This window comes from Pteronotus mesoamericanus, unplaced genomic scaffold, assembly GCF_021234165.1.
Source record: "Pteronotus mesoamericanus isolate MK-2021 breed Mesoamerican mustached bat unplaced genomic scaffold, CSHL_Meso_final contig_75, whole genome shotgun sequence".
Taxonomy (NCBI): Eukaryota; Metazoa; Chordata; class Mammalia; order Chiroptera; family Mormoopidae; genus Pteronotus; species Pteronotus mesoamericanus.
Genome location: NW_026555249.1, coordinates 6,211,814 through 6,234,590, shown reverse-complemented (window position 1 = coordinate 6,234,590; position 22,777 = coordinate 6,211,814). Strand labels below are relative to the sequence as shown.

General features: G+C 41.9%; 1 protein-coding gene across 2 annotated transcripts in view; it reads left to right on the top strand.

Annotated features, from left to right (window-relative positions):
- Positions 1-14,626, top strand: part of PRLR (prolactin receptor) — a 146,944-nt gene extending 132,318 nt beyond the window's left edge. For both annotated transcript variants that reach the window (XM_054583933.1, XM_054583934.1), the window contains exons 4-10: positions 2,073-2,205; positions 4,857-5,026; positions 7,926-8,095; positions 9,476-9,617; positions 10,880-10,979; positions 11,478-11,547; positions 13,475-14,626. In XM_054583933.1, coding sequence (XP_054439908.1) covers positions 2,073-2,205; positions 4,857-5,026; positions 7,926-8,095; positions 9,476-9,617; positions 10,880-10,979; positions 11,478-11,547; positions 13,475-14,491 — 1,802 coding nt within the window. In that variant the 3' untranslated portion in view covers positions 14,492-14,626. The remainder of the gene's footprint in view (positions 1-2,072; positions 2,206-4,856; positions 5,027-7,925; positions 8,096-9,475; positions 9,618-10,879; positions 10,980-11,477; positions 11,548-13,474) is intronic.
- The last annotated feature ends 8,151 nt before the right edge of the window (positions 14,627-22,777 follow it).

Sequence of the window (22,777 nt, the reverse complement as noted above, 5' to 3'; positions counted from 1 at the left end):
ATGTACACATTTCAGTGTGTACTTCTCTAACTATGCATCTGAGTATACTTCTGTGTAGGGTGTGTGTGTATGTTTTGTAGGTGGGCTCTTTGAGGACCTGTGTACATGGTTGCTATGGGGCTGTCCATGTGTCCGCAGGCACTTTGTGGGGATAAGTGAGACAGTCCATTAATTTTAACTGTCTCCTCCAAAGTGGGTGACAAGAACATTTATCTAGTTGTAATGTCACAACTTTGCTGTCCTCCATTGAGTTTCCTAGAGGTGCTGCTGAAACCAGTGGAATGAGAAAGAGAGAAGCATTCAGAGACAGAGAAGGAAAGCAGAGATCAGTGTGACCCACAGGGAGACATTAAGTGCTCTGATAGTCAACAGTTGTCCCCACAGGCTTCTCAGTGTGCTCCTTACCGAGCCATAGGGTTTGGGGTTTTTCTTAAATCAACGTTTCCTTCTACTTCACTCACTCCTCCCCAGCCATGATTAATAAAAAACAAAAGAAAACAAAACCTTTGCCTCAACCTGTGTAATTATCCCAAAGACGGTTTCCCCAGAGGACCAGCAAGGTTACAAAGATTGCCAGGGCGAGCCCTGGGCTGGCTGGCAGGGAGTGGTTTTGTGAGGCCTGGAGCCGCCATGTTGCTCAACAGACATGATGAGCCTGGTGTCCTTGTCCTCAGCCTGCACCGCTGCGTCGTACCAGTCATTGAATCCTTTCTGACCAGGGTTGCTTAGTGCCGCCTCTTCCCAGCTTTCTGATCTGTGGCTCAGCAAGAAGTCTGGCCCAGGAGCCAGCATGAGAAATGGGGAGACAAGGGAGAGAGAAAAGAGAGAGAACCCCCAGGGCTGCTGAGACCAACACCTGACCACTCTCCTCTCTGTTCCTGGCTCCGGAAATAAGAAGCCCTCAAGCATCCAGCTCAGCGCTAAGGAGGATGCACTGGGGTCCTGTGGAGGGGTGTGGCTTCCCAGCCCAGCATCAGGGTAAACCCTCAGGAACACACATTTCCTCCTTGGACCTGACAGATAAGGAGGAGAAGAGGGGCCAGCTCACCAACAGCTCCGGGGATGAGGCAACTCGAACACTCCATCCCCTTGACATTGCTTTTTCCATATCACCTCTTCTAGACCTTCCAGCTTCCAGCTGGGACTGGATGCAGAGCTTAGATAATCATGGTAGCTCATAACCAGGAGGCCAGCTATCAACCCACTCCCCGACTTCTTACCGCGTTTCCTGCCCACCCCCAAAAAGGCTGGAATTATAAGGAAGCCCTTTGCCCCTCACCATATAAAGACTTAAGGAGAGAGGGGGAAGTGTAAAAGAAAAAGAGACTAGAAACCAAGATTCAGAAATGGGGAGAGGTACTGTGACCCTGGGTCACAAGGCAAAGCTGAAAACAATTCAAGAAAAAGGAAGGGAAAAGGAAGGAAAGGAGAGGATAAGGGAGAGGGGAGAGAGCAGCAGCAGTGATACAGCGACACAAAAAAGATCAGAGGTTGAGTTGATCGTGTGGAAATGGCAAAAAGATGTGAACTGGCGGGAAGCGCCAGGGAGCATTGTATCAGCACCGGGGAGAATTCGTTTTATGGTCACCCTCATGCTGTGGGCGGTATCAGCCCTATAGACTCCACGGGACTGCAGAAGGGCATGCACGCCTCCGGCCATCCCACTCCTGACACTCGCTCACTCAAACTTTACAATGTGTCACTTGATCCTAGGTGGCTGGTATCTCCATTTCATAGTACATACGTGTGCACGTGCGTGCACACACACACTCTACCTCCACCACTGCCCCAAAACTTACACATGTGCGCTCGCTCTCGCTCTCTCTCTCTCTCTCTCCCTCTCTCTCTCTCTCTCTCTCCCTCTCTCTCTCTCTCCATCCTGCTGATACTGGGGCTGCCCACAGACAAGGGTTGCTAGACACTAACACTTGGGCATTTCTGAGCACCCCACCCCTAGGCCTACTCGTCCCAAAACTTCATCATTGGCGTGGTCCTATAAATCTGCATTTGTCACCAGCAGAATGATCAAGTAGATCTTAAGGTTGATTCCAGTGGCTTTTGTTTTTTTCTAGGACAGTCACCTCCTGGAAAACCAGAGATCTCTAAATGTCGCTCTACTGAAAAGGAAACGTTCTCATGCTGGTGGAAGCCTGGGCCAAATGGAGGGCTTCCCACCAACTACACGCTGACCTACCACAAGGAAGGGTGAGTGTGCCCACTCTCCAGGCCAAAGCAACACCACTCCTGAGTTAGGGCTGCCACACTTCCCTGGGCTGACACTAGCGAGGCTCATACTTCCGAGGGAAAGGACTCAAACGTCCATGTCCACCCTCTCCTGGTAATGCCCTCGAAGTGCTCTCAGTGTGCACCAACCCGTCCGCCACCTCAACAAAATGCACCATACCATGCTCCCCCTTATCCACGGTTCTGCTTTCTGTGGTTTCAGTTGCCTGTGATCATCCACAGTCCGAAAATATTAAATGGAAAATTCCAGAAATAAACAGTTCATAGGTTTTAAGTGCTATGCCATTCTGAGTCATGTGATGAAACTTCACACTATCCTGCTTCATGTCACCTGGGATGTGAGTCATCCCTCAGCATATCCACACGGAATAGCCACCCACCTGCTAGTCACTTAATAGCTGGTTATCAGATCAATGACTGACTAAGTGCCTGCAAAGCGCTTGTGTGTTCAGGTCATCCTTATAGTAGCCTAACGCTATGTCACAACGCCTGTGTCACTCCCCTGGCTTCATCTCATCGCATCAGCGTTGCGTCATCTCACATTGTCACAAGAGAAGGCTGAGTACAGTCAAGAGAGAGCACATTCACATAACTTTCATTACAGTATATTGCTCCCATTGTTCTATTTTAATATTAGTTATTGGTGTTAATCTCTTAGTGTCTAACCTATAAATTAAACTTTATACATATGTATGTATAGGACAAATACATACTATATGTAAGGTTCATTATTATTCACCGTTTCAGGTATCTACTTTCGGTCTTAGGACATATCACCATAGCAATGATCCCAATTATCCCCTCTCCCAAACTTAGGTTGCAGCCCAAGGTCACATCTAAGTGTCTACTATGTGTTAGTTAACTTTAGATGTTTATCTATAACCCTTGTGCTATTTATAATTTTTTAGTAATAATTGCTTTTGCAACATAAAAGGACTATAATGTAATCTGTGACAACCATGATATGTTAACTTTTCAAACTTGTTTCATGTCCAAGAAAATAAAGAGCCTTATAAGGAAAGGAAGGTGAGGATTTTCCTTAGAAAACTGTTAATCCGTGATCTCCCAGAGAGCATATTTGGAGCCAAGGTTGCAGTGAGGACTGAAAGAGGTCATCTCTGGGTGAGGATTTTGTTAACACTTCAGAGACCCTCCTGGTATCCAGGGAGAGCTGTGTCTTTCCCCAATGAAAGAAATGTTTATGGTGACCATAGCTGGCCCACCCCTGTGCCTGCTTGCACTTCGTTACACACAAAGCTCTCAGCTCTTCTGGACCCAACGGGGTGTCAAGCACACGGGTTTCAGAAGCTCAAACTGGCAGCCCAAAGGGAATACTCTTCCACACCTGTGTGGCGCGTCTTGCGCTGAGGCCTGCAAGTCTAATGAGAGCATGTAATGAGCCACCTGAGCCTGAAGTATCAGTCACATCTCTCTGCTGCTGCCTTAGTGCAATTGGAGATATGGAGACATCAGTTTTTATTTTCTATAATCTTTTAAAAAATAAAATGTAATTCAACAGAGGAGGTCAGTCCAGAAATTATCCAGCCATGTACTATGGAAAATAAAGATATTTACTGAAGAAGATACAAGATACAACAAACTTTAGGCATAGGACAATGACACCCCAGTCCCCTTCCAAGTAGTCATTTTGGGACCTCATACAGTCCTTCCAATCGCTATCAGCTGCCCTGTCATATTTTCCTGAATCTCATCCATGGTCTGAAATCTCTTCCCTTTTAAAGGTGATTTTAGTTTTGGGAAAAGACAGAAGTCACAGGGTGCCAAATATGGGCTGTAGGAGGGCTGAGTCACCCGGGTGATTGATGTTTCAGAAAAAAATTCTGCATGAGATACGATGCATGAGTGGCCACATTGTTGTGATAAAGCTGCCAATCACCAGCTTCCCATAGCTGTGGCCTTCTGAATCATCCAGACTGTTTCTGTGGAGGAATGTTCAAGCTTAATGCAAAATTTGATGCAGATTCATTGCTCTACTCGCCCGGTCATTTTGAATGTGATGGTTACACAGTACATATGCTCGCTCAACGGTGTCTACCACTCCCACTGACTAGTACAGTGAAGTCATCATTTTTCACGCATGCACATTCCAATACAGTCTCCTTGGCTGCCAGGTTACATCAATGTCACGCAAACTGTTCTCATTATATTAACAATGGTTGGACTTCTTCTGGACAGACCTCGCAGATGTGCAATAAATGCTACATTGTACATGGCCCCTCAGCACTTACGGGCAGGGGAAAGTCCCCATTTCTGGGGATGAACCAACAACAGCACTGTAGCTACGGTGATGCCTTGGCTATTGAAAGTTTAGGTGTTCATTGGCAGGAGGCACATGTCACAGAGCCCACAGAAAACTACAGAAAGGAAGGGTTGATGAAAAGCAGAGTTATTAAGGCTCTAAGGTGGCCCTGCACCCGCTTCCCCAGCGTTCTCTTCCCGGTCTCACTCCCAGTGACATGGGAAGGGCACAGAAGCTGGGCGGCGCTGTTCTTCAGCTCTGATCCCCAAAGTCCAGTGGTATTGATCTATTAAGGAAAAACTAGACTCCTTTTCTACTTTCTTACTTACTCCTAATATGTAATTTGTTGCAGAGATTCACGTACCTATGAATGTCCAGACTACAAAACCAGTGGCCCCAACTCCTGTTACTTTAACAAGAAGCACACCTCCATTTGGACAATGTACATCATCACAGTAAATGCCACAAACCAGATGGGAAGCAGCATCTCGGATCCACATTATGTAGATGTGACTTATGTAGGTAAGGGGAAGAGCAATGGGTGAGGAATGTGTTACTCCATTATGGATCTACCAATTATCAAACTCAGTTTGAGTCTTCTTGGCTTATGGATGAATCACCAAAAAAAAAGAAAGAAAGAAAAAGAAAAAAGAGGAGAAAATTCACAATATTCTCACCAATTGAGTACTTTAAATAATTTTTATTCAATCATTCATGACAGTAAGGCTGGCATTTGGGGTCCTTGTGTTTCTGTGTTTTCCTTTGACTTTTCTTCCCATCTCCTTGCTCCCAGTAGGAATGTTCTATTTGTGCTTCTCTCACCAACCCTGCCCTTCAGCCCTCCTCCTGCAACCACACCCCTTTCCCCCTTGGCAAGCTGGGATTTCTTTTCTCCTTGGCCTGGAGGACAGAGCTGTTCCATAGGAGAGCAGCTCCTAGAAGCAGTCTGTCTGCTTCTGCACCCACAGGACTAGCTCCAGCTGTGTGGTCCAAATTTAATTCTCAGTGCACATATACTTCTTAGCAACTGGAACTCTCCTTTTAAAAATAAAGAATGTGGGGAGTTAAGAGTGCTACTTGAACAGCAGACCAAAAGCCATGATCACAAGTACAATGCTTGGAAACATCATTAGCAAAGCAAAACAAAGTCAACCTGAGAGCTGCTTCTTGCTCTGGATGATTAACGTTGAGCCGCAGGTCAGTTAGGCATCACTGCGGTGGCCTGTATGGTTTAGCAGGGATGACAAAGGGAATCTTAGGACCAGAGATGGGTTGGCTGGCACTGGGGTCAGCCCTCCTCTTCAATAATAATCTAAAGAGAAACTGATCAGGTTCGAGGTTGTATAAAACTTCCCGATTTAGCTAAAATCTACCCGACAACAAATATTAGGCTAGGAGTCTCACATATTCACCTGCATATCATCTCATGCTCATGTTAGCAGTGGTTGACCCTTGAAAAGCTTCCAACACCAGCTGGTTCACACTTGATATTTTCTACCCCCAGCAAATCATCGCAATGAGCATGGGTGTCAGAACTGACTTTAATCTTACTTTAGGAACATCCAAAAAGTAACCCCACTGCTAAGTAGGGATAAAATGAATTTCAGTCATATTACTTTATTTGAGATATGAAGTCTTTAAGATGCTAAATGCCAAGTGATTTCTTTTTCACGGCTCTTTCTTGAATTGCCTCGCCCTCAAAGATTAAAATAGTATTTGAGGGCAAAACAGTGAAAGCAAGAGAAGTTCTAAAATAAGCAGCTGCTGTATCAGTGGAAAGCAGCGATTCTCGACTGGGGTCTATTTTGCCTTCCACAGGATATTTGGCAATGGCAGGGGATATTTTTTATCACTGTAGCCCCGGGAGGGGAATGAGGATATCATGGGCATCTAATGGGTAGAGACCAGAGAGGCTGCTAAGCATCCCACAGTGCTCAGGATGGCCTGCACAATGAAGAACTGTCTGATCCACAATACTAAGAATGCCAAGGTTGAGAAACTGCCTTAAAGAATTCACCCTGGACATTTTACATGGATTTTTGTATGATATTTTTTATCAGTGGTATTTCTCAGTATTGTGTTGAACTTAAAACTTATATAGAATAACTGATGTTTGTTTGGTAAGTACATATAAAATAATCTTTCTTAGGTATTTACTTTGTAGCATGGAAGCATTGGGGTTAGTGGCAAGTTTTCTAACATTCATTTTGTAGGTGATGGTAGGTTACAATGTCAAGAACACTATAGCTCTCACTCTTATGACACCTGATGCAGAGAGTGACTTGAGAAGGTAATAAATGGAGAGAGAAAGTGTTACTAAGCAGCAAGGCTAAGACAAAGGTAAGGCAAGCAGGCACCTTAGGCACCTCATGTTTGAGGCACTCCCAGGCTTGTACTTGAAGGAATCTGAAAGTAAGTGCCTCCTTAATTTTTTTTTTTATTGTGGTAAAATACACCTAACATAAAATTCACCATTGTAACCATTTTAAAGTATGCAATGTAGGGGTATTAGTTCCTCCACAATTTTATGCAATCATCACCACTAACCACTTCCAGAACACTTTCATGGCCCCAAGTGGGAACTTCATACCCATTAAGAAGTCACTCCAGGTAGCCTCCTTTACCCCCGCACTGCTAATCTGCGTTCTGTCTCTAAAAATCTGCATATTCTGGATATTTTGCATATATGGAATCCTATAGCATGTGGCCTTGGTATCTGGCTTCTTTCAGTTAGTATAACGTTTCCAAGATTCATCCATTTTATGGCATGCATCAGTACATACTTCTTTCCTCTTTATGGCTGAATAATGTTTCGTTCTATGGATATTGTTCATCCATCCATCGATGGACATTCGGGCTGTTTACACCTATTGGCTATTGTAAATAGTACTTCTATGAATATTCATTTTTGTGTTTTCGTTTTTGTTTTTTTGAATGCCTGCCTTCATTTCTTCTGGGTATGTTGGCCAGGGCATGAAATTGATGGGTGACATGGTAATTTTATGTTTAATCCTTTGGGTAACTTCCAGACTTTTTCCCATAGTGTCTGCACCATTTTACATTCCCACCAGCCACATATCAGGATTTCCATTTCTCCAACATTCTTACTTGTTATTTTTAATTTTTTGAATCCCCACCATCCTAGTGGGTATGAAATGATATCTCATTATGGTTTTGATTTGCCTTTCCTGAATGACTAATGACATTAAAATTCTTTCATGTCCTTGCTGGCCATTAATATGTCCTTAAACTTTGCATCCTATGCATCTCCCTTGTTCCAACCTGCTCCCAACTCTGCGGACCAGCACCTGACATCAAATACAAGGTGTCTCATAATCATGGTGGAATGAAACAGTGAGCCATGTAGTTCTGTGTTCAAATATCACCTTCAGTAAATACAGGGTTTCTTTCCTGTTTTCAGTTGAACCAGACCCTCCTGTGAACCTGACTTTGGAAATAAAATATCCAGAAGACCAAAAACCATATTTGTGGATAAAATGGTTTCCACCCACCCAGGTTGACGTAAGATCTGGTTGGCTCACACTTCAGTACGAAATTCGATTAAAGACCAAGAAAGCAGATGAGTGGGAGGTAAGTCAACCAGCAGCTTGGGGAAGGAACAATATCTTTTGGCAAAGTGCAGCCCTCGCTACTGGGAACAGGTCATTTCTCCTAATTATTGGGCCATCATGTTGTCCTCCTGATGCTGATGTGACCACCCTGAGGTGGAGGGGCCTTCTCCCTTCCCTTGGGATTGCTGGGGTTCCATCTTCACAGATCTCCCAAGGCGAATTCTTTCTTCACATGGAACAAACTCTTCCACCAGGTTTCCAACTCATCTCCCTCAGGACATCTTAGATCTAGATACCTATGACAATACTTAAATGGCACTAAGTGGAAGGAAAAAATCTTAAGAGTAACCAGTCAATGGTCAGTGGCATTTTTATTCATTTTAAGATATTTCATTGTAAAGAAATAACACAGTGTATTATAGGCATTATGATATTACATTCTTATATACTTCAGTATATGTCTTTTAAAAAAAAATTCAAACATAGCCAAAATAATATCACACATAGAAAAATAATTAAAATTCCTTAATATCATTTAAATAGCCAATTCATATTTTAATTTTCCCAGTTGCTTCCAAAGAAATATATATCTTTAACAGCTACTTTGTCCAAACCAGAATCCATCTAGGACCACACATTGTGACTGGTAGTTATGTTCCTTTGGTCTCAATGTGCTCAGGAGATGAGGCCCCTTGTCCCACAGAAAGCCCTACCTTTTGCATTTGTCCAATTAGTTCTTTGAGAGGTCATTCAGCTAATTTCTCTGTTCCTATATTTCCTGTAACCAGCCATTAGCTCTAAAGTCTTGATTAGATCCAGGCTGAACAATTTTGAGCAAGAATACTTCAGAGGTAATATTCTATTGCTTCATATTGCATCATGTTAGGAGACACAAACCATCTGGTTGACCTACCATAAATGATGCTAAAACTGACCCCTGGGTCAGGGCAATCACAACCAGATGCCTTCACTGTAAAGTCGCATTTACTTTGGGTCCTATTCCTTCAACATACATGACGCCCAGTTCTCTTCTGCCTAGTGGATTTACTTGAGTAATCCTTGAATCAATTATTTCATTAGGGTTTATAAAATAACAATTATACAATTTTATTAACTGGTCACCTTCCATAAAGTAGAATGTAGAAGGCAGAGGATAGGGCACAGAATATTTGTCTTTCTGAAATAGAGTACCAAGTGGAGAGGTAGAAATCCTGTTCATTTAGGCTTGAACAATGTTGAAGAGAGAAAAGGGATGGGCTGTGAAAGGCGCAATGGTGACAAGGCGGTGTCTGCATCTGATGGTCCAGCTTCACTCTTCTAATAGTTTATTATCTAAGGGAAAGTTTGTTTCTTCAGAACACAAGTCAGAGTGACTTTTGTTTTCCTTGCTCCTCCTTAGACTCATTTTGCTGGGCAGCAAATGCAGTTTAAGATTTTCAGCTTATATCCAGGACAGAAATACCTTGTCCAGGTTCGCTGCAAGCCTGACCATGGATTCTGGAGTGAGTGGGGCCCAGAGAATTCCATCGAGATACCTAGTGGTGAGTGTCTTGACTACTGTTTGCTTATAACCTTAAATATTTTTAGAAAAGAATGAATTTAGTACATTTGCATGTTGTAACGACTAAGAAACAATCTTGAGCCTTAGCCAGAGGAACGCGTAGACGGGGGTTATGACTTCACCACCCACCCCAAAGATACTTGGAGATGTAGCAGGGCCCCATGGTCACTGTCAGCGAGGACTGGGTTCCAGGATGAAGCTGCAGATGTGGGCTTGGTGTGTCTTAGAGGCTTGGCGGTCATTTTGCCCTCCCCATCTGCCCCATCCCTGTCATTGAGTCAAGGTCATAAGCCAGTTCTCCCAGAATTTGCAAGGTGGTATCCCATCTTAAAGGCATGAACTGAATTGATTTTCAGTCTCTGATGTCGATTCCATGATGGCCTCTCAGTCAAGGCACAGGATGTGAGAGGCACTAAATTCTAACTGAGTGTCATCAAACATGGTGGCTTATATTCCACAGGAGAACGCTTCATCTTGCATTTCTAAAATACCTCGTGGTTTACAAAGTCTTTACCTTATTTAGTTGTCCAAACCCTCTGAGGTATTCAGCAAGGCTATAATTGCCATTAAGAATTAAAAGCAAGGAAACTGAAGTTCAGTGCAGTTAGAAGTCTCATCAGAATCAAATGGCAAAACTTAGCAGTTGTGACCACCTGCCTAGCCAGAGTATCAGGGTTTGCACTGGTTTGTCACAATGGAAAGAGCACTGAACTGTGGGTCATAAGGCTCACATGCATCCTGTTCAGCCCAGGCTCCTACTAACTAAAAGCATAGGGTCTAGAGGCAGCAAAGGCTTGAATTCAAATCCCAGACTACAACTTTATAGTTACATACCAATGGGTAAGCACTCATGGAGTCACATCTTTACATGCAAGGCAATGTATGTAAAGGGCTTAACACTATTGATGGCTTTTAGTAAGAACTTACTATGCTACCTTTCATTATTACTGCAATTGACTGTATGCTCTTAAATTGCTTCTTTAAGTATCAGATAAAATAACATGTAAAAGGATTTTGGAAAAGTGCACTTTAAAATACATGCAACATATTCACATTTAATAACATTGGAAAAATTAACCCATCATTAACATTACTCTGGATTGATGTTTGAGTCAAAAGAGGTATAGGTGGGGGGAGGGGCAGGGGAATTTAGGTTCAAAAGTTGTATTTGTTAGTTTTGTTTGTTTGCTTGTATTTAATGATACTGTATGTGATCAAGGCTTTCTGGCTGTTTCTTTTTAGATATCACCAATACAGATACCACCGTGTGGATCTTTGTGGCTGTTCTTTCTGTTGTCATCTGTTTGATTATGGTCTGGGCAGTGGCTTTGAAGGGCTATAGGTACTTCATTGTCTATCAACCTTCCTCCCAGTTGTGGTTGTCAGGGATAATGATTTTTTTTAAAAGGCAATACAGAGAAAATGGAAACTTACACATAATTCAAGCACTTGATTTTAGCCATTGGCTACAGTGTGCTCACCCGTTTAGAAAAGTCTCTTATTAGTGCTAATAAAAGTCACAGAATCAACTTGTTTGAAGCTGGTGCTCTTTCCATCAAACTGAAGCTCACAGTTGGGAAACAGTAAAATTCTGTCAAAAGCAGCTAAAATCTAGAGAAGCAAAGTGTGCAAATAATGCAAATCAGCCTCCTCTGTTAGCCAGAGCTAATGTTGATGTTGGCTTCTATAATTATTGTCTTCGCCATTGATTGTCAGTTTCATGTAGCCCAGAAGTTTAAGTCCTATTTACCATAGTCCATGTAGCAGATAATATCAATCTTTTAGAAATTACAAAGTGAGAAAACGAGCCATTTATCCTATCTCACAAATTATTTTATAGCATGATGACCTGCATCCTTCCACCAGTTCCTGGGCCAAAAATAAAAGGATTTGATACTCACCTGCTGGAGGTAAGTGCCAGAGCTGGAGAAGGTGTCATGAAGCACTGACTTGTAATGTCTGCCTTTACACAGGCACACACAGTCCCCATCAGGTGGACCTGGCCCCACTGTCCCTCCTCTTCAGAGAAAGATATGGGAGGCATGAGGGTACTTACTCGGAGACATCTTAGAAAGAAGAGAGAAAGCCAAGAAAACGGGATAGCACCTAGTAATGCTTGCTAGAATTACCAGTCTATTCATAAGCACAGACATAAAAAATTTGCACAAAAAAATCAATTTTTAAAGGGTGAATATTTTGTCACAAAAGAGGGACCTGTGACATCCCCCCCTTTATACTTTGATGAAAGTTTCGACTTGAGTTTTCTTCCCATCAGGCCATAGCAACAAAATACCTGGTTGCAGCTGTTGCCTGTTTGGGTGCTCAGGTGAGGCTGGATCAGTGCAACGGGGCTGCTATTGACCAGGACCCAGCTAGGCTGATTGAAGTGGGAATTACATTTAAGTGTTTTGAATGACAAGAGGGGTTAGAACATTTTAAATTTCTCTGCAGGTTGAAATATATACTTTCAATTTGACCTTAAGTCTAACGCTGATATATGTAAAAGCAATTACCTGCACATTATATCAAGTAGCCCAGCCACTGCTAGACTAACAGTCTAAGAATGTGAGAAGCGAGTCCCAGGGAATTTGGCTTGGCTGCATTCTCCTTGACTGCAAATATCATATCAGGGACTAGGACCCTGGAATTTGGGCTCCTGGTTCAGTGCTCTTATACCACTATCCTTTACAGAACCAGCATGAACATCTTAGCTAACTAAATTAAGTATTGTCTATTGGACCTTGTAGCTACAGAGACTTAATGATAAAATAACTGCTTTTTGTGTCAAAGAAAAAGGTTTTTGTTTTCTCGGTCATATTACCTCCAGTCCTGAAAGAACCCTCTCACATAGCACTATTATTCCCATTTTACAAATGGAGAACCGGATCATTGAGAAGCTTGTTCAACGTCAATACCCTTTAATGAGTGATAAAGCCAAGATTTAGGCACCAGCACCTGACTTAAGTCAGAGGCTCAGGAAGACGAGTGGAAAGTCAGAGAAGAAGGCAGGAGGAAGAACAAGAGAGAAGGAGAAGGAAGAGGGAGAGGGAGAGCAGGAGGAGAAAATATGTATTGGCAGGAAGAGGGGGCAGGAGAAAGGGGAAATGGAGTGGAGGAGAGAGAAAAGTAGGATCAGAGAAGGGAGGGGAAGGAAGGGAGACGTCAGAAGAGGAGGAGGTGAAAGGAGAAGGAAGAAATAAGAAGCAACTTACTACTTCCAGACTCTAGGAAGTAGTGGAGGAGGTTAGGAGACCATGAACCAGGCATCAGAGCCACCGAGTCCAAAGAGCTGATCGCATGTATGAGTATATTGGTTTTATCATTTCATTCTTTTTTATTTATTAATTTTTTTAAAGAGAGAGAAAGAGAAACATTGGTTTGTTGTTCCACTTATTTATGCTTTCATTAGTTGCTTCCTGCATGTGCTCTGACTGGGGATCAAACCCACAACCTTGGGGTATTGGGACAAAGCTCTAACCAACTGAGCAACCTGGCCAGGGCCTGAGTATAGCGATTTGAGGTGTTGCACAAACTTCTCTTATTTAACAGTTGTATGTTTTTTATCTGTGCATATACTACTTGCCCATTAAATTCCTGATCATTATTGCTGAGAGAGACAAAGTTAAAATCATGAGTCGACTTAGAGAAAAATATGAGTGAGTAGTCCAGGAGGTGCTTAAAGATGGCCTGGTACACAAAGGTCTGAAGTGTGGGAAATTCTGCTAGGCTCTTACCACATCCACCTGCCCATGGTCATGAACACAGGCTGGGCTTTCAGGCTGATTTGGAATGTTTTCAAACTAAGGGCCTTTTCTCCTTGTGTTTGTGTTTTATTAGAAGGGCAAGTCTGAAGAACTACTGAGTGCCCTGGGATGCCAAGACTTCCCTTCTGACTGTGAGGACTTGCTGGTGGAGCTTTTGGAAGTTGTTGACAGCGAGAACCAGCAGCTGATGTCGGCCAATTCAAAAGAACACTCCGACCAAGGTATGATGAAGCCCAAACACCTGGATCCCTACAGTGACTCTGGCCAGGACAGCTATACGAGCCCTTCCCTTTTGTCCAGAAAGTATAAGGAACTCCAGGAAAATCCATCTATATTCCATACTCCTGAGGGCATCAAGAAACGAGAGAATCCTGAAATAAATTGTACCTACACCTGCGACCCTCAGAACACAGGCTTGGAAGACAAAATCCCCTATTCCTATGCCAGTGGACCCAGATCTTCAACGTGGCCTTCATCGCAGCTGCCCAGCCAGCACGACCCCATGTCTTCTTACCACAACATCGCTGATGTGTGTAAACTGGCCATGGGCATGCCAGGTGCACGGGCCGCTCCTCTGGACAAAACAGAAAATCATGCTTTGCGATCCTTGGAAACCACTGAGACTGGAGGGGAGGAAAAGGCAGCAGAGCAGAGAGAGGGGGAAAGTTTTCATTCCAAGACTGACCCAGACGCCCCACGGCGGCTGCCCCAGGAGAAAATCCCCTTTATCTCTGTGAAACCCTTGGATTATGTGGAGATTCACAAGATCAGCAAAGATGGAGCATTATCATTGCTCCCCAAAAAAAAAGAGAACAGCAACCTGACAGAGAAGCCTGGTGCTCCTGCAACCAGTAAGGAGTATACTAAGGTGGCCAGGGTGATAGATAGCAAAATCCTGGTGTTAGTGCAGGATGTGAGCACTCAAAACCTGGCTTCGTTTGAAGAACCGGCTGAGGAAGCTCCGCCATCCTTGCAAGATAACCAAGGCGAGAAAGACGTGGCCTCCCATACCGCGGCCCCAAGTAGCTTCGGTCTCCAGCTGGGGTCTGAGTACCTGGACCCCGTGTGCTTAAAGCACTCTTTTCAGTGACAGCTCAATGAACAGAATGGTTGTTTAAAATGTGATTTTTCTTCAGGTAATACTACAGTGTCCATGCCATGTCCTCTGCTAAAGAAGGCTCGAGAATGGGGTGAGGATGGCACAACTAGAACCCACGGTTCACTCCTTTTCATGCTCCGTGTTCGACCAGTTGCGTCTTTCCCCAACAGCTGATTCCGAACAGATCATTTTGTTTCCTGTGATTTGTAGACTTGCTTTTTGCCATTAGTTATAAAATTGCACGTTCTGTGGCATAAAAGCACATGGCTCAGTATGCTTGAGGGACAATGCCAATAGGTACGGCCTCTGGGAAAGGCCTTCATGGTGTGGTACCTGACAGGGGCAAATGAAACAATCAAACTAGTTCGTCACAGGAAGGTGGTAGATGAGGACATTGTCGTGAAAACCTCTCCTGGAAACCAATTGCTTAACCTTTGTCCGCCTCTTTCATTTGGTTAGGATCAACCAAACACAACACATTTAAAGAAAGAATGCATTCCGGAACACCTCACAAATTGTTTACATCACTTCTTAGTACCTTTGTGATAAATTGCTAATATGCAGGTTAAAATTATGCCTCCCTTTTTTTCTTAATAGATTGAATTTGTTAAGCATGGATTTTAGGAGTTTAGAACTCCTTCTTGGTATTCTAAAGCCTCTAGAGAATATAATTTTGGAGAGTGAAATTTTCTTACACAAGAAGCAAATGAGTTTGATGTGGTGAATCCTCCTAAATGTTTTCCTGCTTCATTTCAGTATGATAGATAATTTATTATACACCCTAGTCGTCTCTTAGTGAAAAAAATCTGAAAAGACTAACTTTTAATTTAAAAGATAATCATAGCAGCATGCTACTGGAGATACTGCCTTACTGTACATACAAATTCTACTTTAATACAAACCCATACACTCAACAATGTATTTTTGAAGACTATTTTTCTACCACTTAGGCAAAATAAAAGAGTATTTTCTATCTTCCCAGAACAGCTGTTTACGTATTCAGTGGGTACAGTATTTTCTGCGACGAGGCTGTAGTGAGTACTTACAGTACGTAACAGTGCATGCGGTCCCTGTTTGTGGAGTAAATGCCATACCAACCAAACCCCACTGAGGGATGTGAAGGGGATGACAATGTTCAATTTCCACTACAGCATAGTATCGTTTTATCTCTTTTGTCTCCAGGATATGTTAAACCACCATCACCAACCTCGAGTTTTAGGACTCTCCACAGACAGAAATGAATACTTCTCCTGTGACTTAGGGCTAATCTGGGGCTTTGCTCTTCTCTGGGCAAATATTCATGAAGCCGCCATAGAGAGAAGAATGGCAGTACCTAACATACAGTTTTAGAGAGAGGGGGTTGCTTTTGCTTTGTTTTTCTGAGCCCTGTTGGCAGCAACAATGTTTCAGGCAAAGCCATGAGTTAGTATCTCCTTGGAGTAGGTCCATCTGCAAGATCTTGGCGGAGGCAGAGACAGCACTCGCGTCAGAAGTGTCCAAATAAAATCCTGAAGAAACAGCCTCCATGGAGTGGTGGGAACAGCTGCAAAGGCCAGCGTATTGTAGTGAGAGTCCCCGAGTCAGTTCCAAGGGCAGGCTCCCCGGGAGGGGTCAAAAGCCTGGCTCTCCATTTCAAAGATAGCATCCATGACTCATGAATTGTCTCCCTCTAGATTTGCTGTTTTGTTTTTTTCACCTGATGGAAAATCCTTTCTTTATGCTCACACACTGACAGGGCTTCCAGAATTAAAAACGGAATAGATCTGAGGCTCTATTTCTCCCATTACATAAACATTGTAAGAGTAAAGGGACCATTTGGAAAAGTTGTCCAAGTGCATTCAACCTACTAGATCCTTGCTACTCAAAGTCTGGTCTGAGGACCAGCTGCATGGTCATCACCTGGGCGCTGCATGGAAATGCAGAATCTCAGCCTCCCCGCCCTAGACCTGTGATTCAGAGCTGCATTGTACTAAGTTCCTCAGATGGCACACATGCATGAAAAGGTTATTTTAGTGGATGGTAATGCCTCTCTTGGAAAGTACAAGTCAAGTCTGTTTGACTTAACTGAACAACATAAGGAAAAGGCATAATTTTTTAAAAAATCTAGTAGACCCTGACTGGTGTGGCTTAGTTGGTTGGGCATCATTCCACAAAGCAAAAGGTCACTGGTTCAATTCCCAGTCAGGGCACATGCCTGGGTTGCAGGTTCAGTCCCCAGATGAGGCAGTACGCGAGACAACCAATTCATGTTTCTCTCTTACATCGATATTTCTCTCTTTCCCTCTCTCTAAAAAAAAATAAATAATTTTAAACAATCTATTAGTAGTTTAAGATTCACATAATGATAGAGAATGGCCTGCAAAATTATGCACAGCGTCCAAGAGGGCTAAGAGATATAGTCCACCTTGAGTAGCATTGACCAAAAACTCCACCCTTCAACGTCAACACAGACTTAAATTTTCCCCAAATAGTCCATTGTTCTCCACTATGTACAGCAATCTGCTAGCTTGAAAATTAAAAACTAATCTGATTTTGGCATATATGAACAAAAATATTATGGCTAAAAACTCGACTTGAACTAAATCCCTGGGGGGAAAAAAAAAAAACATCCACCAATTAGCCACTCATTAAACCAAGCCAAGATTATGTTTCTTGGTCAATTAGCACTTAATTTTTTTTCAGGGGAAGAATTTTTTTTTTATCAAGGAAAGAGCTAGTTGAATGGAAGGATACATATCGAAGGTCAAGAGCCCCAGGTTCTAGTCCTACCTATGTCCGTTTACACAGAGCAATTTCCTTCTCTGGGCCTCAGTTTCCTCTGAAGGAAATATTGGACCAAAATAATTTCTAATGTCCTTTTAATCTCCAACTCCTTGATTCCATGACTCACTGAATATTTTCTAGCCAAGATAATTTAACCAATGCCTTGTATCTTAATTAAGCTAATAAATAATTGCCCTTCGTCATAGAAATACAAGTACTCTTCAGTGATGTGCTTTTTGTATTTCCTTTTAAATCACCAGTTCCAGTTGGTTCTTACGTATTACCCATGCATTTTATGAATTATGTAGGTACAGAATTATAGTCTAAGATTATGTGCAAATATGTATATAGAGGGAAAAGGCATAAGATTTTTTTTAAGACATTAAATGTGGCTCTAATTTTTAGAAAAATGATCTTTTGCTGAATCAATCCATGCTTATTCCTTGCTGAGTCCAACAGCCCCAACTATCTTTTCTTACATCTGGTTGCTGATCCTATTCTTGTTTTTGTTGTTGTTTTGTTGTTGTTGTTTTGTTTTTTCCTTCATGGATTACCAACCAACACTACAGAGCTGTGCTTATGCTCTGAATGACAGAAAGTCTTATTTTTATAAACAAACGTCTAAATATTCATGTTACAAAGCACATGGAAACAGGATAGCCAATGGGTGGCTTATGGAAGCTCATGTCCCAAACTGCAAAATGCCCGAGGTCCGTTTTTTACAAGTGGGGGTTAGGCACCTCACCATGAGCACAAGTTCCTATCAGCCTCCTCACTGATATTTACCTTCTTTCTCCTAAGTGCCTAAGGCCAGTCCTGGTAGGCAGCGGAGGACTAAAAGCTTGCTTTCACTGATTTAGTCCAAAGTGGTTCAATTCCTTAGCACCTGTAAATAATTGAGGAGTTCCCCTCCTTTTCCCAAAGGGGCCCAAATGAATCAGAGAATCCTATCAGCTAACATGCGGCTGGAGGCTGTGGCGGAAACCCGCCGGCGGCCTGCCGCTGCCCTTCGCTTCGGAAAGGATTGGCCCTGCCTTCAGTAACTCCCTGTCTCCTTAGAGTAGAAGAGAAAGAAAGAGGTTTGTATACATTTTACAAAGTGCCTTTCTTTTACATTTTTTTTAAAAAGTTTCCTTTTTACAAAGAAATGGTGTGTTGACTGGAAAGTAAATTTTCCTTTTTAATGTAAATGCACGGAGAAGTCAGAAAGGGAGCGCTCTAAGGTCCGCCAGCAATAGCTCAGTGGGTTTTGAAATTTATTGTTTAAGTGAATTACCACAGGGCTGATGTAAACAGTGTGACTTACTTTGTGTAATAAGAAATGGACTTTGGCTAGGGTTTGGGGGTCAGCGTGCCACCCCCAGGCTTTAATTTACAAACATATGGATGCACTTTTGAATGGCTTTCAAGTGCGTGCATGCCTGGGCCTGAAAGGGGCAATGTACACACAGCGGAAATTTGTACACGTACAGGGAAATGTAAATGACTCTGGATTACTACCCCAGCGTTGGCTGATGTGCATTTGCCTTTGATGACTTTTTCTACCTTTTCAGCTTGAGCACAGCTGTGTCCTTGCGAGGGTAGTGGGCTGAGCATTCAATATCCAGGTCTAGGTGGCCCTGCTGCCACTAAACAGGCTGTGTGACTTAATGCAAGTCCTTTAAACTCTGGCCACCAGTCCTCTCACCTATTAAATAAGTGGATTGGTCTAAAATGTTTCAAAGACTTCTTAAAACTCTAACCATCTTTGATTTCATGACGTCAGTAAAATCTAGGGTTTCTAGTAAAAGACTCAAGTACTGTCAGAAAAGCATGGTTGACGTGCCCTTAACCTGAAGCAATGGGCAGTGTGGCTGTAGGAAAGCGTGACAGAAAAACCGAGATCCGTCCCTCCAAGTCAGATTGATGGGGTTTAACATCCCTGCTTCTTAGCTGTCCTCTTCTTAGCTGTCTGTACTGGGAGGGCTGTTTCTTCTCTCACTCCAGAGCCTGTAATTTTCCTAGGAGTGAGTCATGGCTGTAGCAGCCATAGGAACTGCAAAAAACCAAATGATTCCTAAACAATGACTATGGTCCTACAATGCAAAAGACCGAGTCAAGTGCTAATACAGCCACACAGACATCAAGGCCCAGGCAGAGGTCACAAGTTTACCTAACTTGGAAATTTGCATGTTTAGAGATCCTAGTGCTATCCATTAATTACTTAATTAATTCAAAAGCCATTAATAGATCCCGGTGACATTGGTGAAACTTAAAAATACAGAATGACAGCTTGAGAGCTCATGCCCTAACCAGGAGTTCTACAGATAATGATGGCCTGGATGCACTCCGCGTTGGACAAATTGAACAGGAGCACCGTCCCAGATCTGTGTCTTTCAGGAAGGTGACTTTTGGTTTGAGACCCTCATGGTATCTATTTCAAAGAAAGGAAAAAGAAAGATAGAAAATAAGAAGGACATTTCCAGGGGTTTGGGCATCTCAGGGTTCCATAAAATGCCAAGAGTAGCCTGCTAAACCCAAATTTTATGAGACCTGGTGAATCTATAATTTAGTCAGTGTTCTAAGTTTAAGGCTGAGAGACGTACATCACTCACAATCCCATATGCCCACCACTGTTTTATCCACATCAATTCTTTTGACTTACGCTCTGATTTCAAGTCCAGAAAGAACTGAGATATATGAAGTGGAAAAACATATCCCATTTATGTGGTTGTGGCCAATGAATAGAGAGACTCTTGCATAGTCTTAGTCTATTAGTTAATTTTTACCTACTTCTGATTAGAAAGAGAAAAAACAATTAACTCTCAAAACTTTGGCTAGTGGAGTTGAAATATCCAAAAATAACCTTTAATAGTTGTGATCAAATTAAGCTTCACCTGGATAAACTTCAACATACAGTCTGAGTTTTTCCAGGTAAATCTTACAAGTCTTGGGGGAGGTGGGGTGGGGGGAATCTTTTGGTTATGCTCTCTGAAATTGAAAAACTACATGGCAGAGATACCTCTGAAAAATCATTTGTTTTATAAAATTCCTGATGAAATGATTTCAAATTTTTCAAAGTAACTACCTCCCCTTCTCGTCCTAGTGTCTTTTCTTCAAAGCTGCTTATTGTTGAGAACAAAGGATGTCACGTCTCATGCTTTAACTATTTTTCAGTGGCATATTTGTTGTATTTACCATGTGATGTTCCTGACTTTAAAGTAACTGTTATATTTATATTATATTGCTTTGTGTGGTTCAAAAACTATATGACACATTGAAATACATGACCATTCCTCATATTGTGAAGCTCATGTAAGACAAATGAAGATAATTATTTAATGACTTACAATCTATTCCTATGTAGTTTCAATATGATTGTGTCTGTGTGTGTAAGACAAAACGGAAGGAAATACGTAATCATAGAATTCTGTTGAAACCGTGAATATATTAAATTTTTTCTTAACTTCGTCTAGAATTAGTATAATGTGCCAATTGTACAGCTGATCTGCGTGTTAAGTGTTTAAAGTACAATCAGCATTTGTTTGAAAGCCAACCACCCCCACAGCTCTGCTTCATGTAACCTCTGTTACTTCCTGAGTGTTATTTGCATTATGCATTATGAGGCTTGCTTTTGTGGTTGACCATTTTTTTAAATTTGAGAGTCTCATGTGGAAACCAAAGCAATCTAGAACCAGCCTGTTGATGGAGCTGTGTCTTCTGAAAAGCCATATTGAAGCAAAGACTATGTAATAGCATAAGGTTCCATATTTTCGAAGCTACCACTACCTCTGCTTTTTCTCTTCCCTAGAAAATGCCAAGCAAAAGTCTTCAACATTAAGTGGGAAATGAGAAGTGATTGTTACAACAGTTGTTGGATGGGTTTGTTTGTCTGTTTGTGTGTCTGTTTGTTTCACATGAGAATATACCTTTTAGTTTACCATTTTGCAGGTTTATGCTAGGTTGTCTCAATAGCCATTTTTACATTTAATAAAAACTGGATGATGAATAAGGGCCAGAAAGAAGACACAGTGAGTCACCAATGAAAAACCAACAAAACCAGAGTGCAGATTATTTTCCTGACTGTAAATTACCTGTTGTCCAACGTCATGATGAGGGTATCTCACAATTTGATTTTCCTAATCTCACCTAGAAATAAATCTTTTCCTTATTTAATTTTAGGCATCATATATATTGGTATGAGAAAAGTCAATCGTATATCAGAAATAATTTTGTTTTGATTTACGAAATTTATTTCTACATGTACTTATTATAATGCTGTTTTTTTTCTTTTCAGCCTTAGAGAATTGTAGAAGACTGTAGTCATCCAATTTATCTTGCGTTTTTAATTCTGTAAATCTTTGGTTATTGCACACCGTGCTTTCCACTTGCCATGGATTTATTTATCTCCTTCCTTTCTGAGGAGACAACGTGGACAGTTACGCCTTTGTTAATAGTATGGGAGATTATGCTAACTGCTGTTATCATAACACCTTCATTTTTACTGCACGTCAAAAACAATGCTTGCCAAACAAAATCTTAGATATCCCTGTACAATACAGTCATTCTATTTCTATTCATGTTATTGAAAATTCCCAGCTCAGTGCCTGGTTCAATAAATGTTTATTTCCCTTGCCTATCCTTCCTGTATTTTTTTTTTTCTATTATTTCACATGGAAATGAGCAGAGTAATGTGCATGGTTGAAACAATTTTCTTGAGGAATTTTTGCTGCAAATGGGTTTATTCTCCAAAAACTATTTGTGTAAATTGAACCAAAACAGGTTTCCTCCTTTATTTTCATCCTTTGATATGATTGCAAACATAACAACCCCCTTTACCATCCCCTTCACACAAAAAGCTGTTAAAACTAAAGCAAGATGGAACTATGAATATGGGATCAAAAGACAGAAGCTCGTTTAAATATTTTGAAATAAACAAAAGACCAAACCGTTAAAAAGTAATTATAAAGGGATTTTTTTAACAGTATGAATCTTCCACATTACTAACATCTTTTCTGATGAAATCCATCAGATTAAGTGTAAAAGGATAACCTTTGACTTTTAACAACTCTGTATCTAGAAATCTTCACCTACTATTCATGCCTGTGAAACAGAATTATGAAATGGCGTAGGGTTTTGGTTTACAAACTCTTCTCTGCCTCCTAGTTTTCTAATGCTATGTCTTACAGGACAATGAAAAGTTTCTTGCGTGTGTCCTGGTCTGTGCGGCTCAGTTGGTTGGAGCGTCATCCCGTACACCAGGGGGTTGTGGGTTCCATTCCCGATCAGTGCACATACCTAAGTTGCAGTTTTGATCCCTGGTCCAAGTATGTGCAGGGGGCAACCAACTCACATTTCTCTCTTTCATCAATTTTTTCTCTCTCTCCCTTCCTCTCTCCCTTCCTCTCTCTCTAAAAGCAATGAAGAAATGTACTGGGGTGAGGATAAAAAAATTTCTTGCATTTCACACTCTAAAACTTGGCCCCTGTCAAAGAAACGCTGACTCTGCCTTGCTTACGTCAGTACCATCTGTCA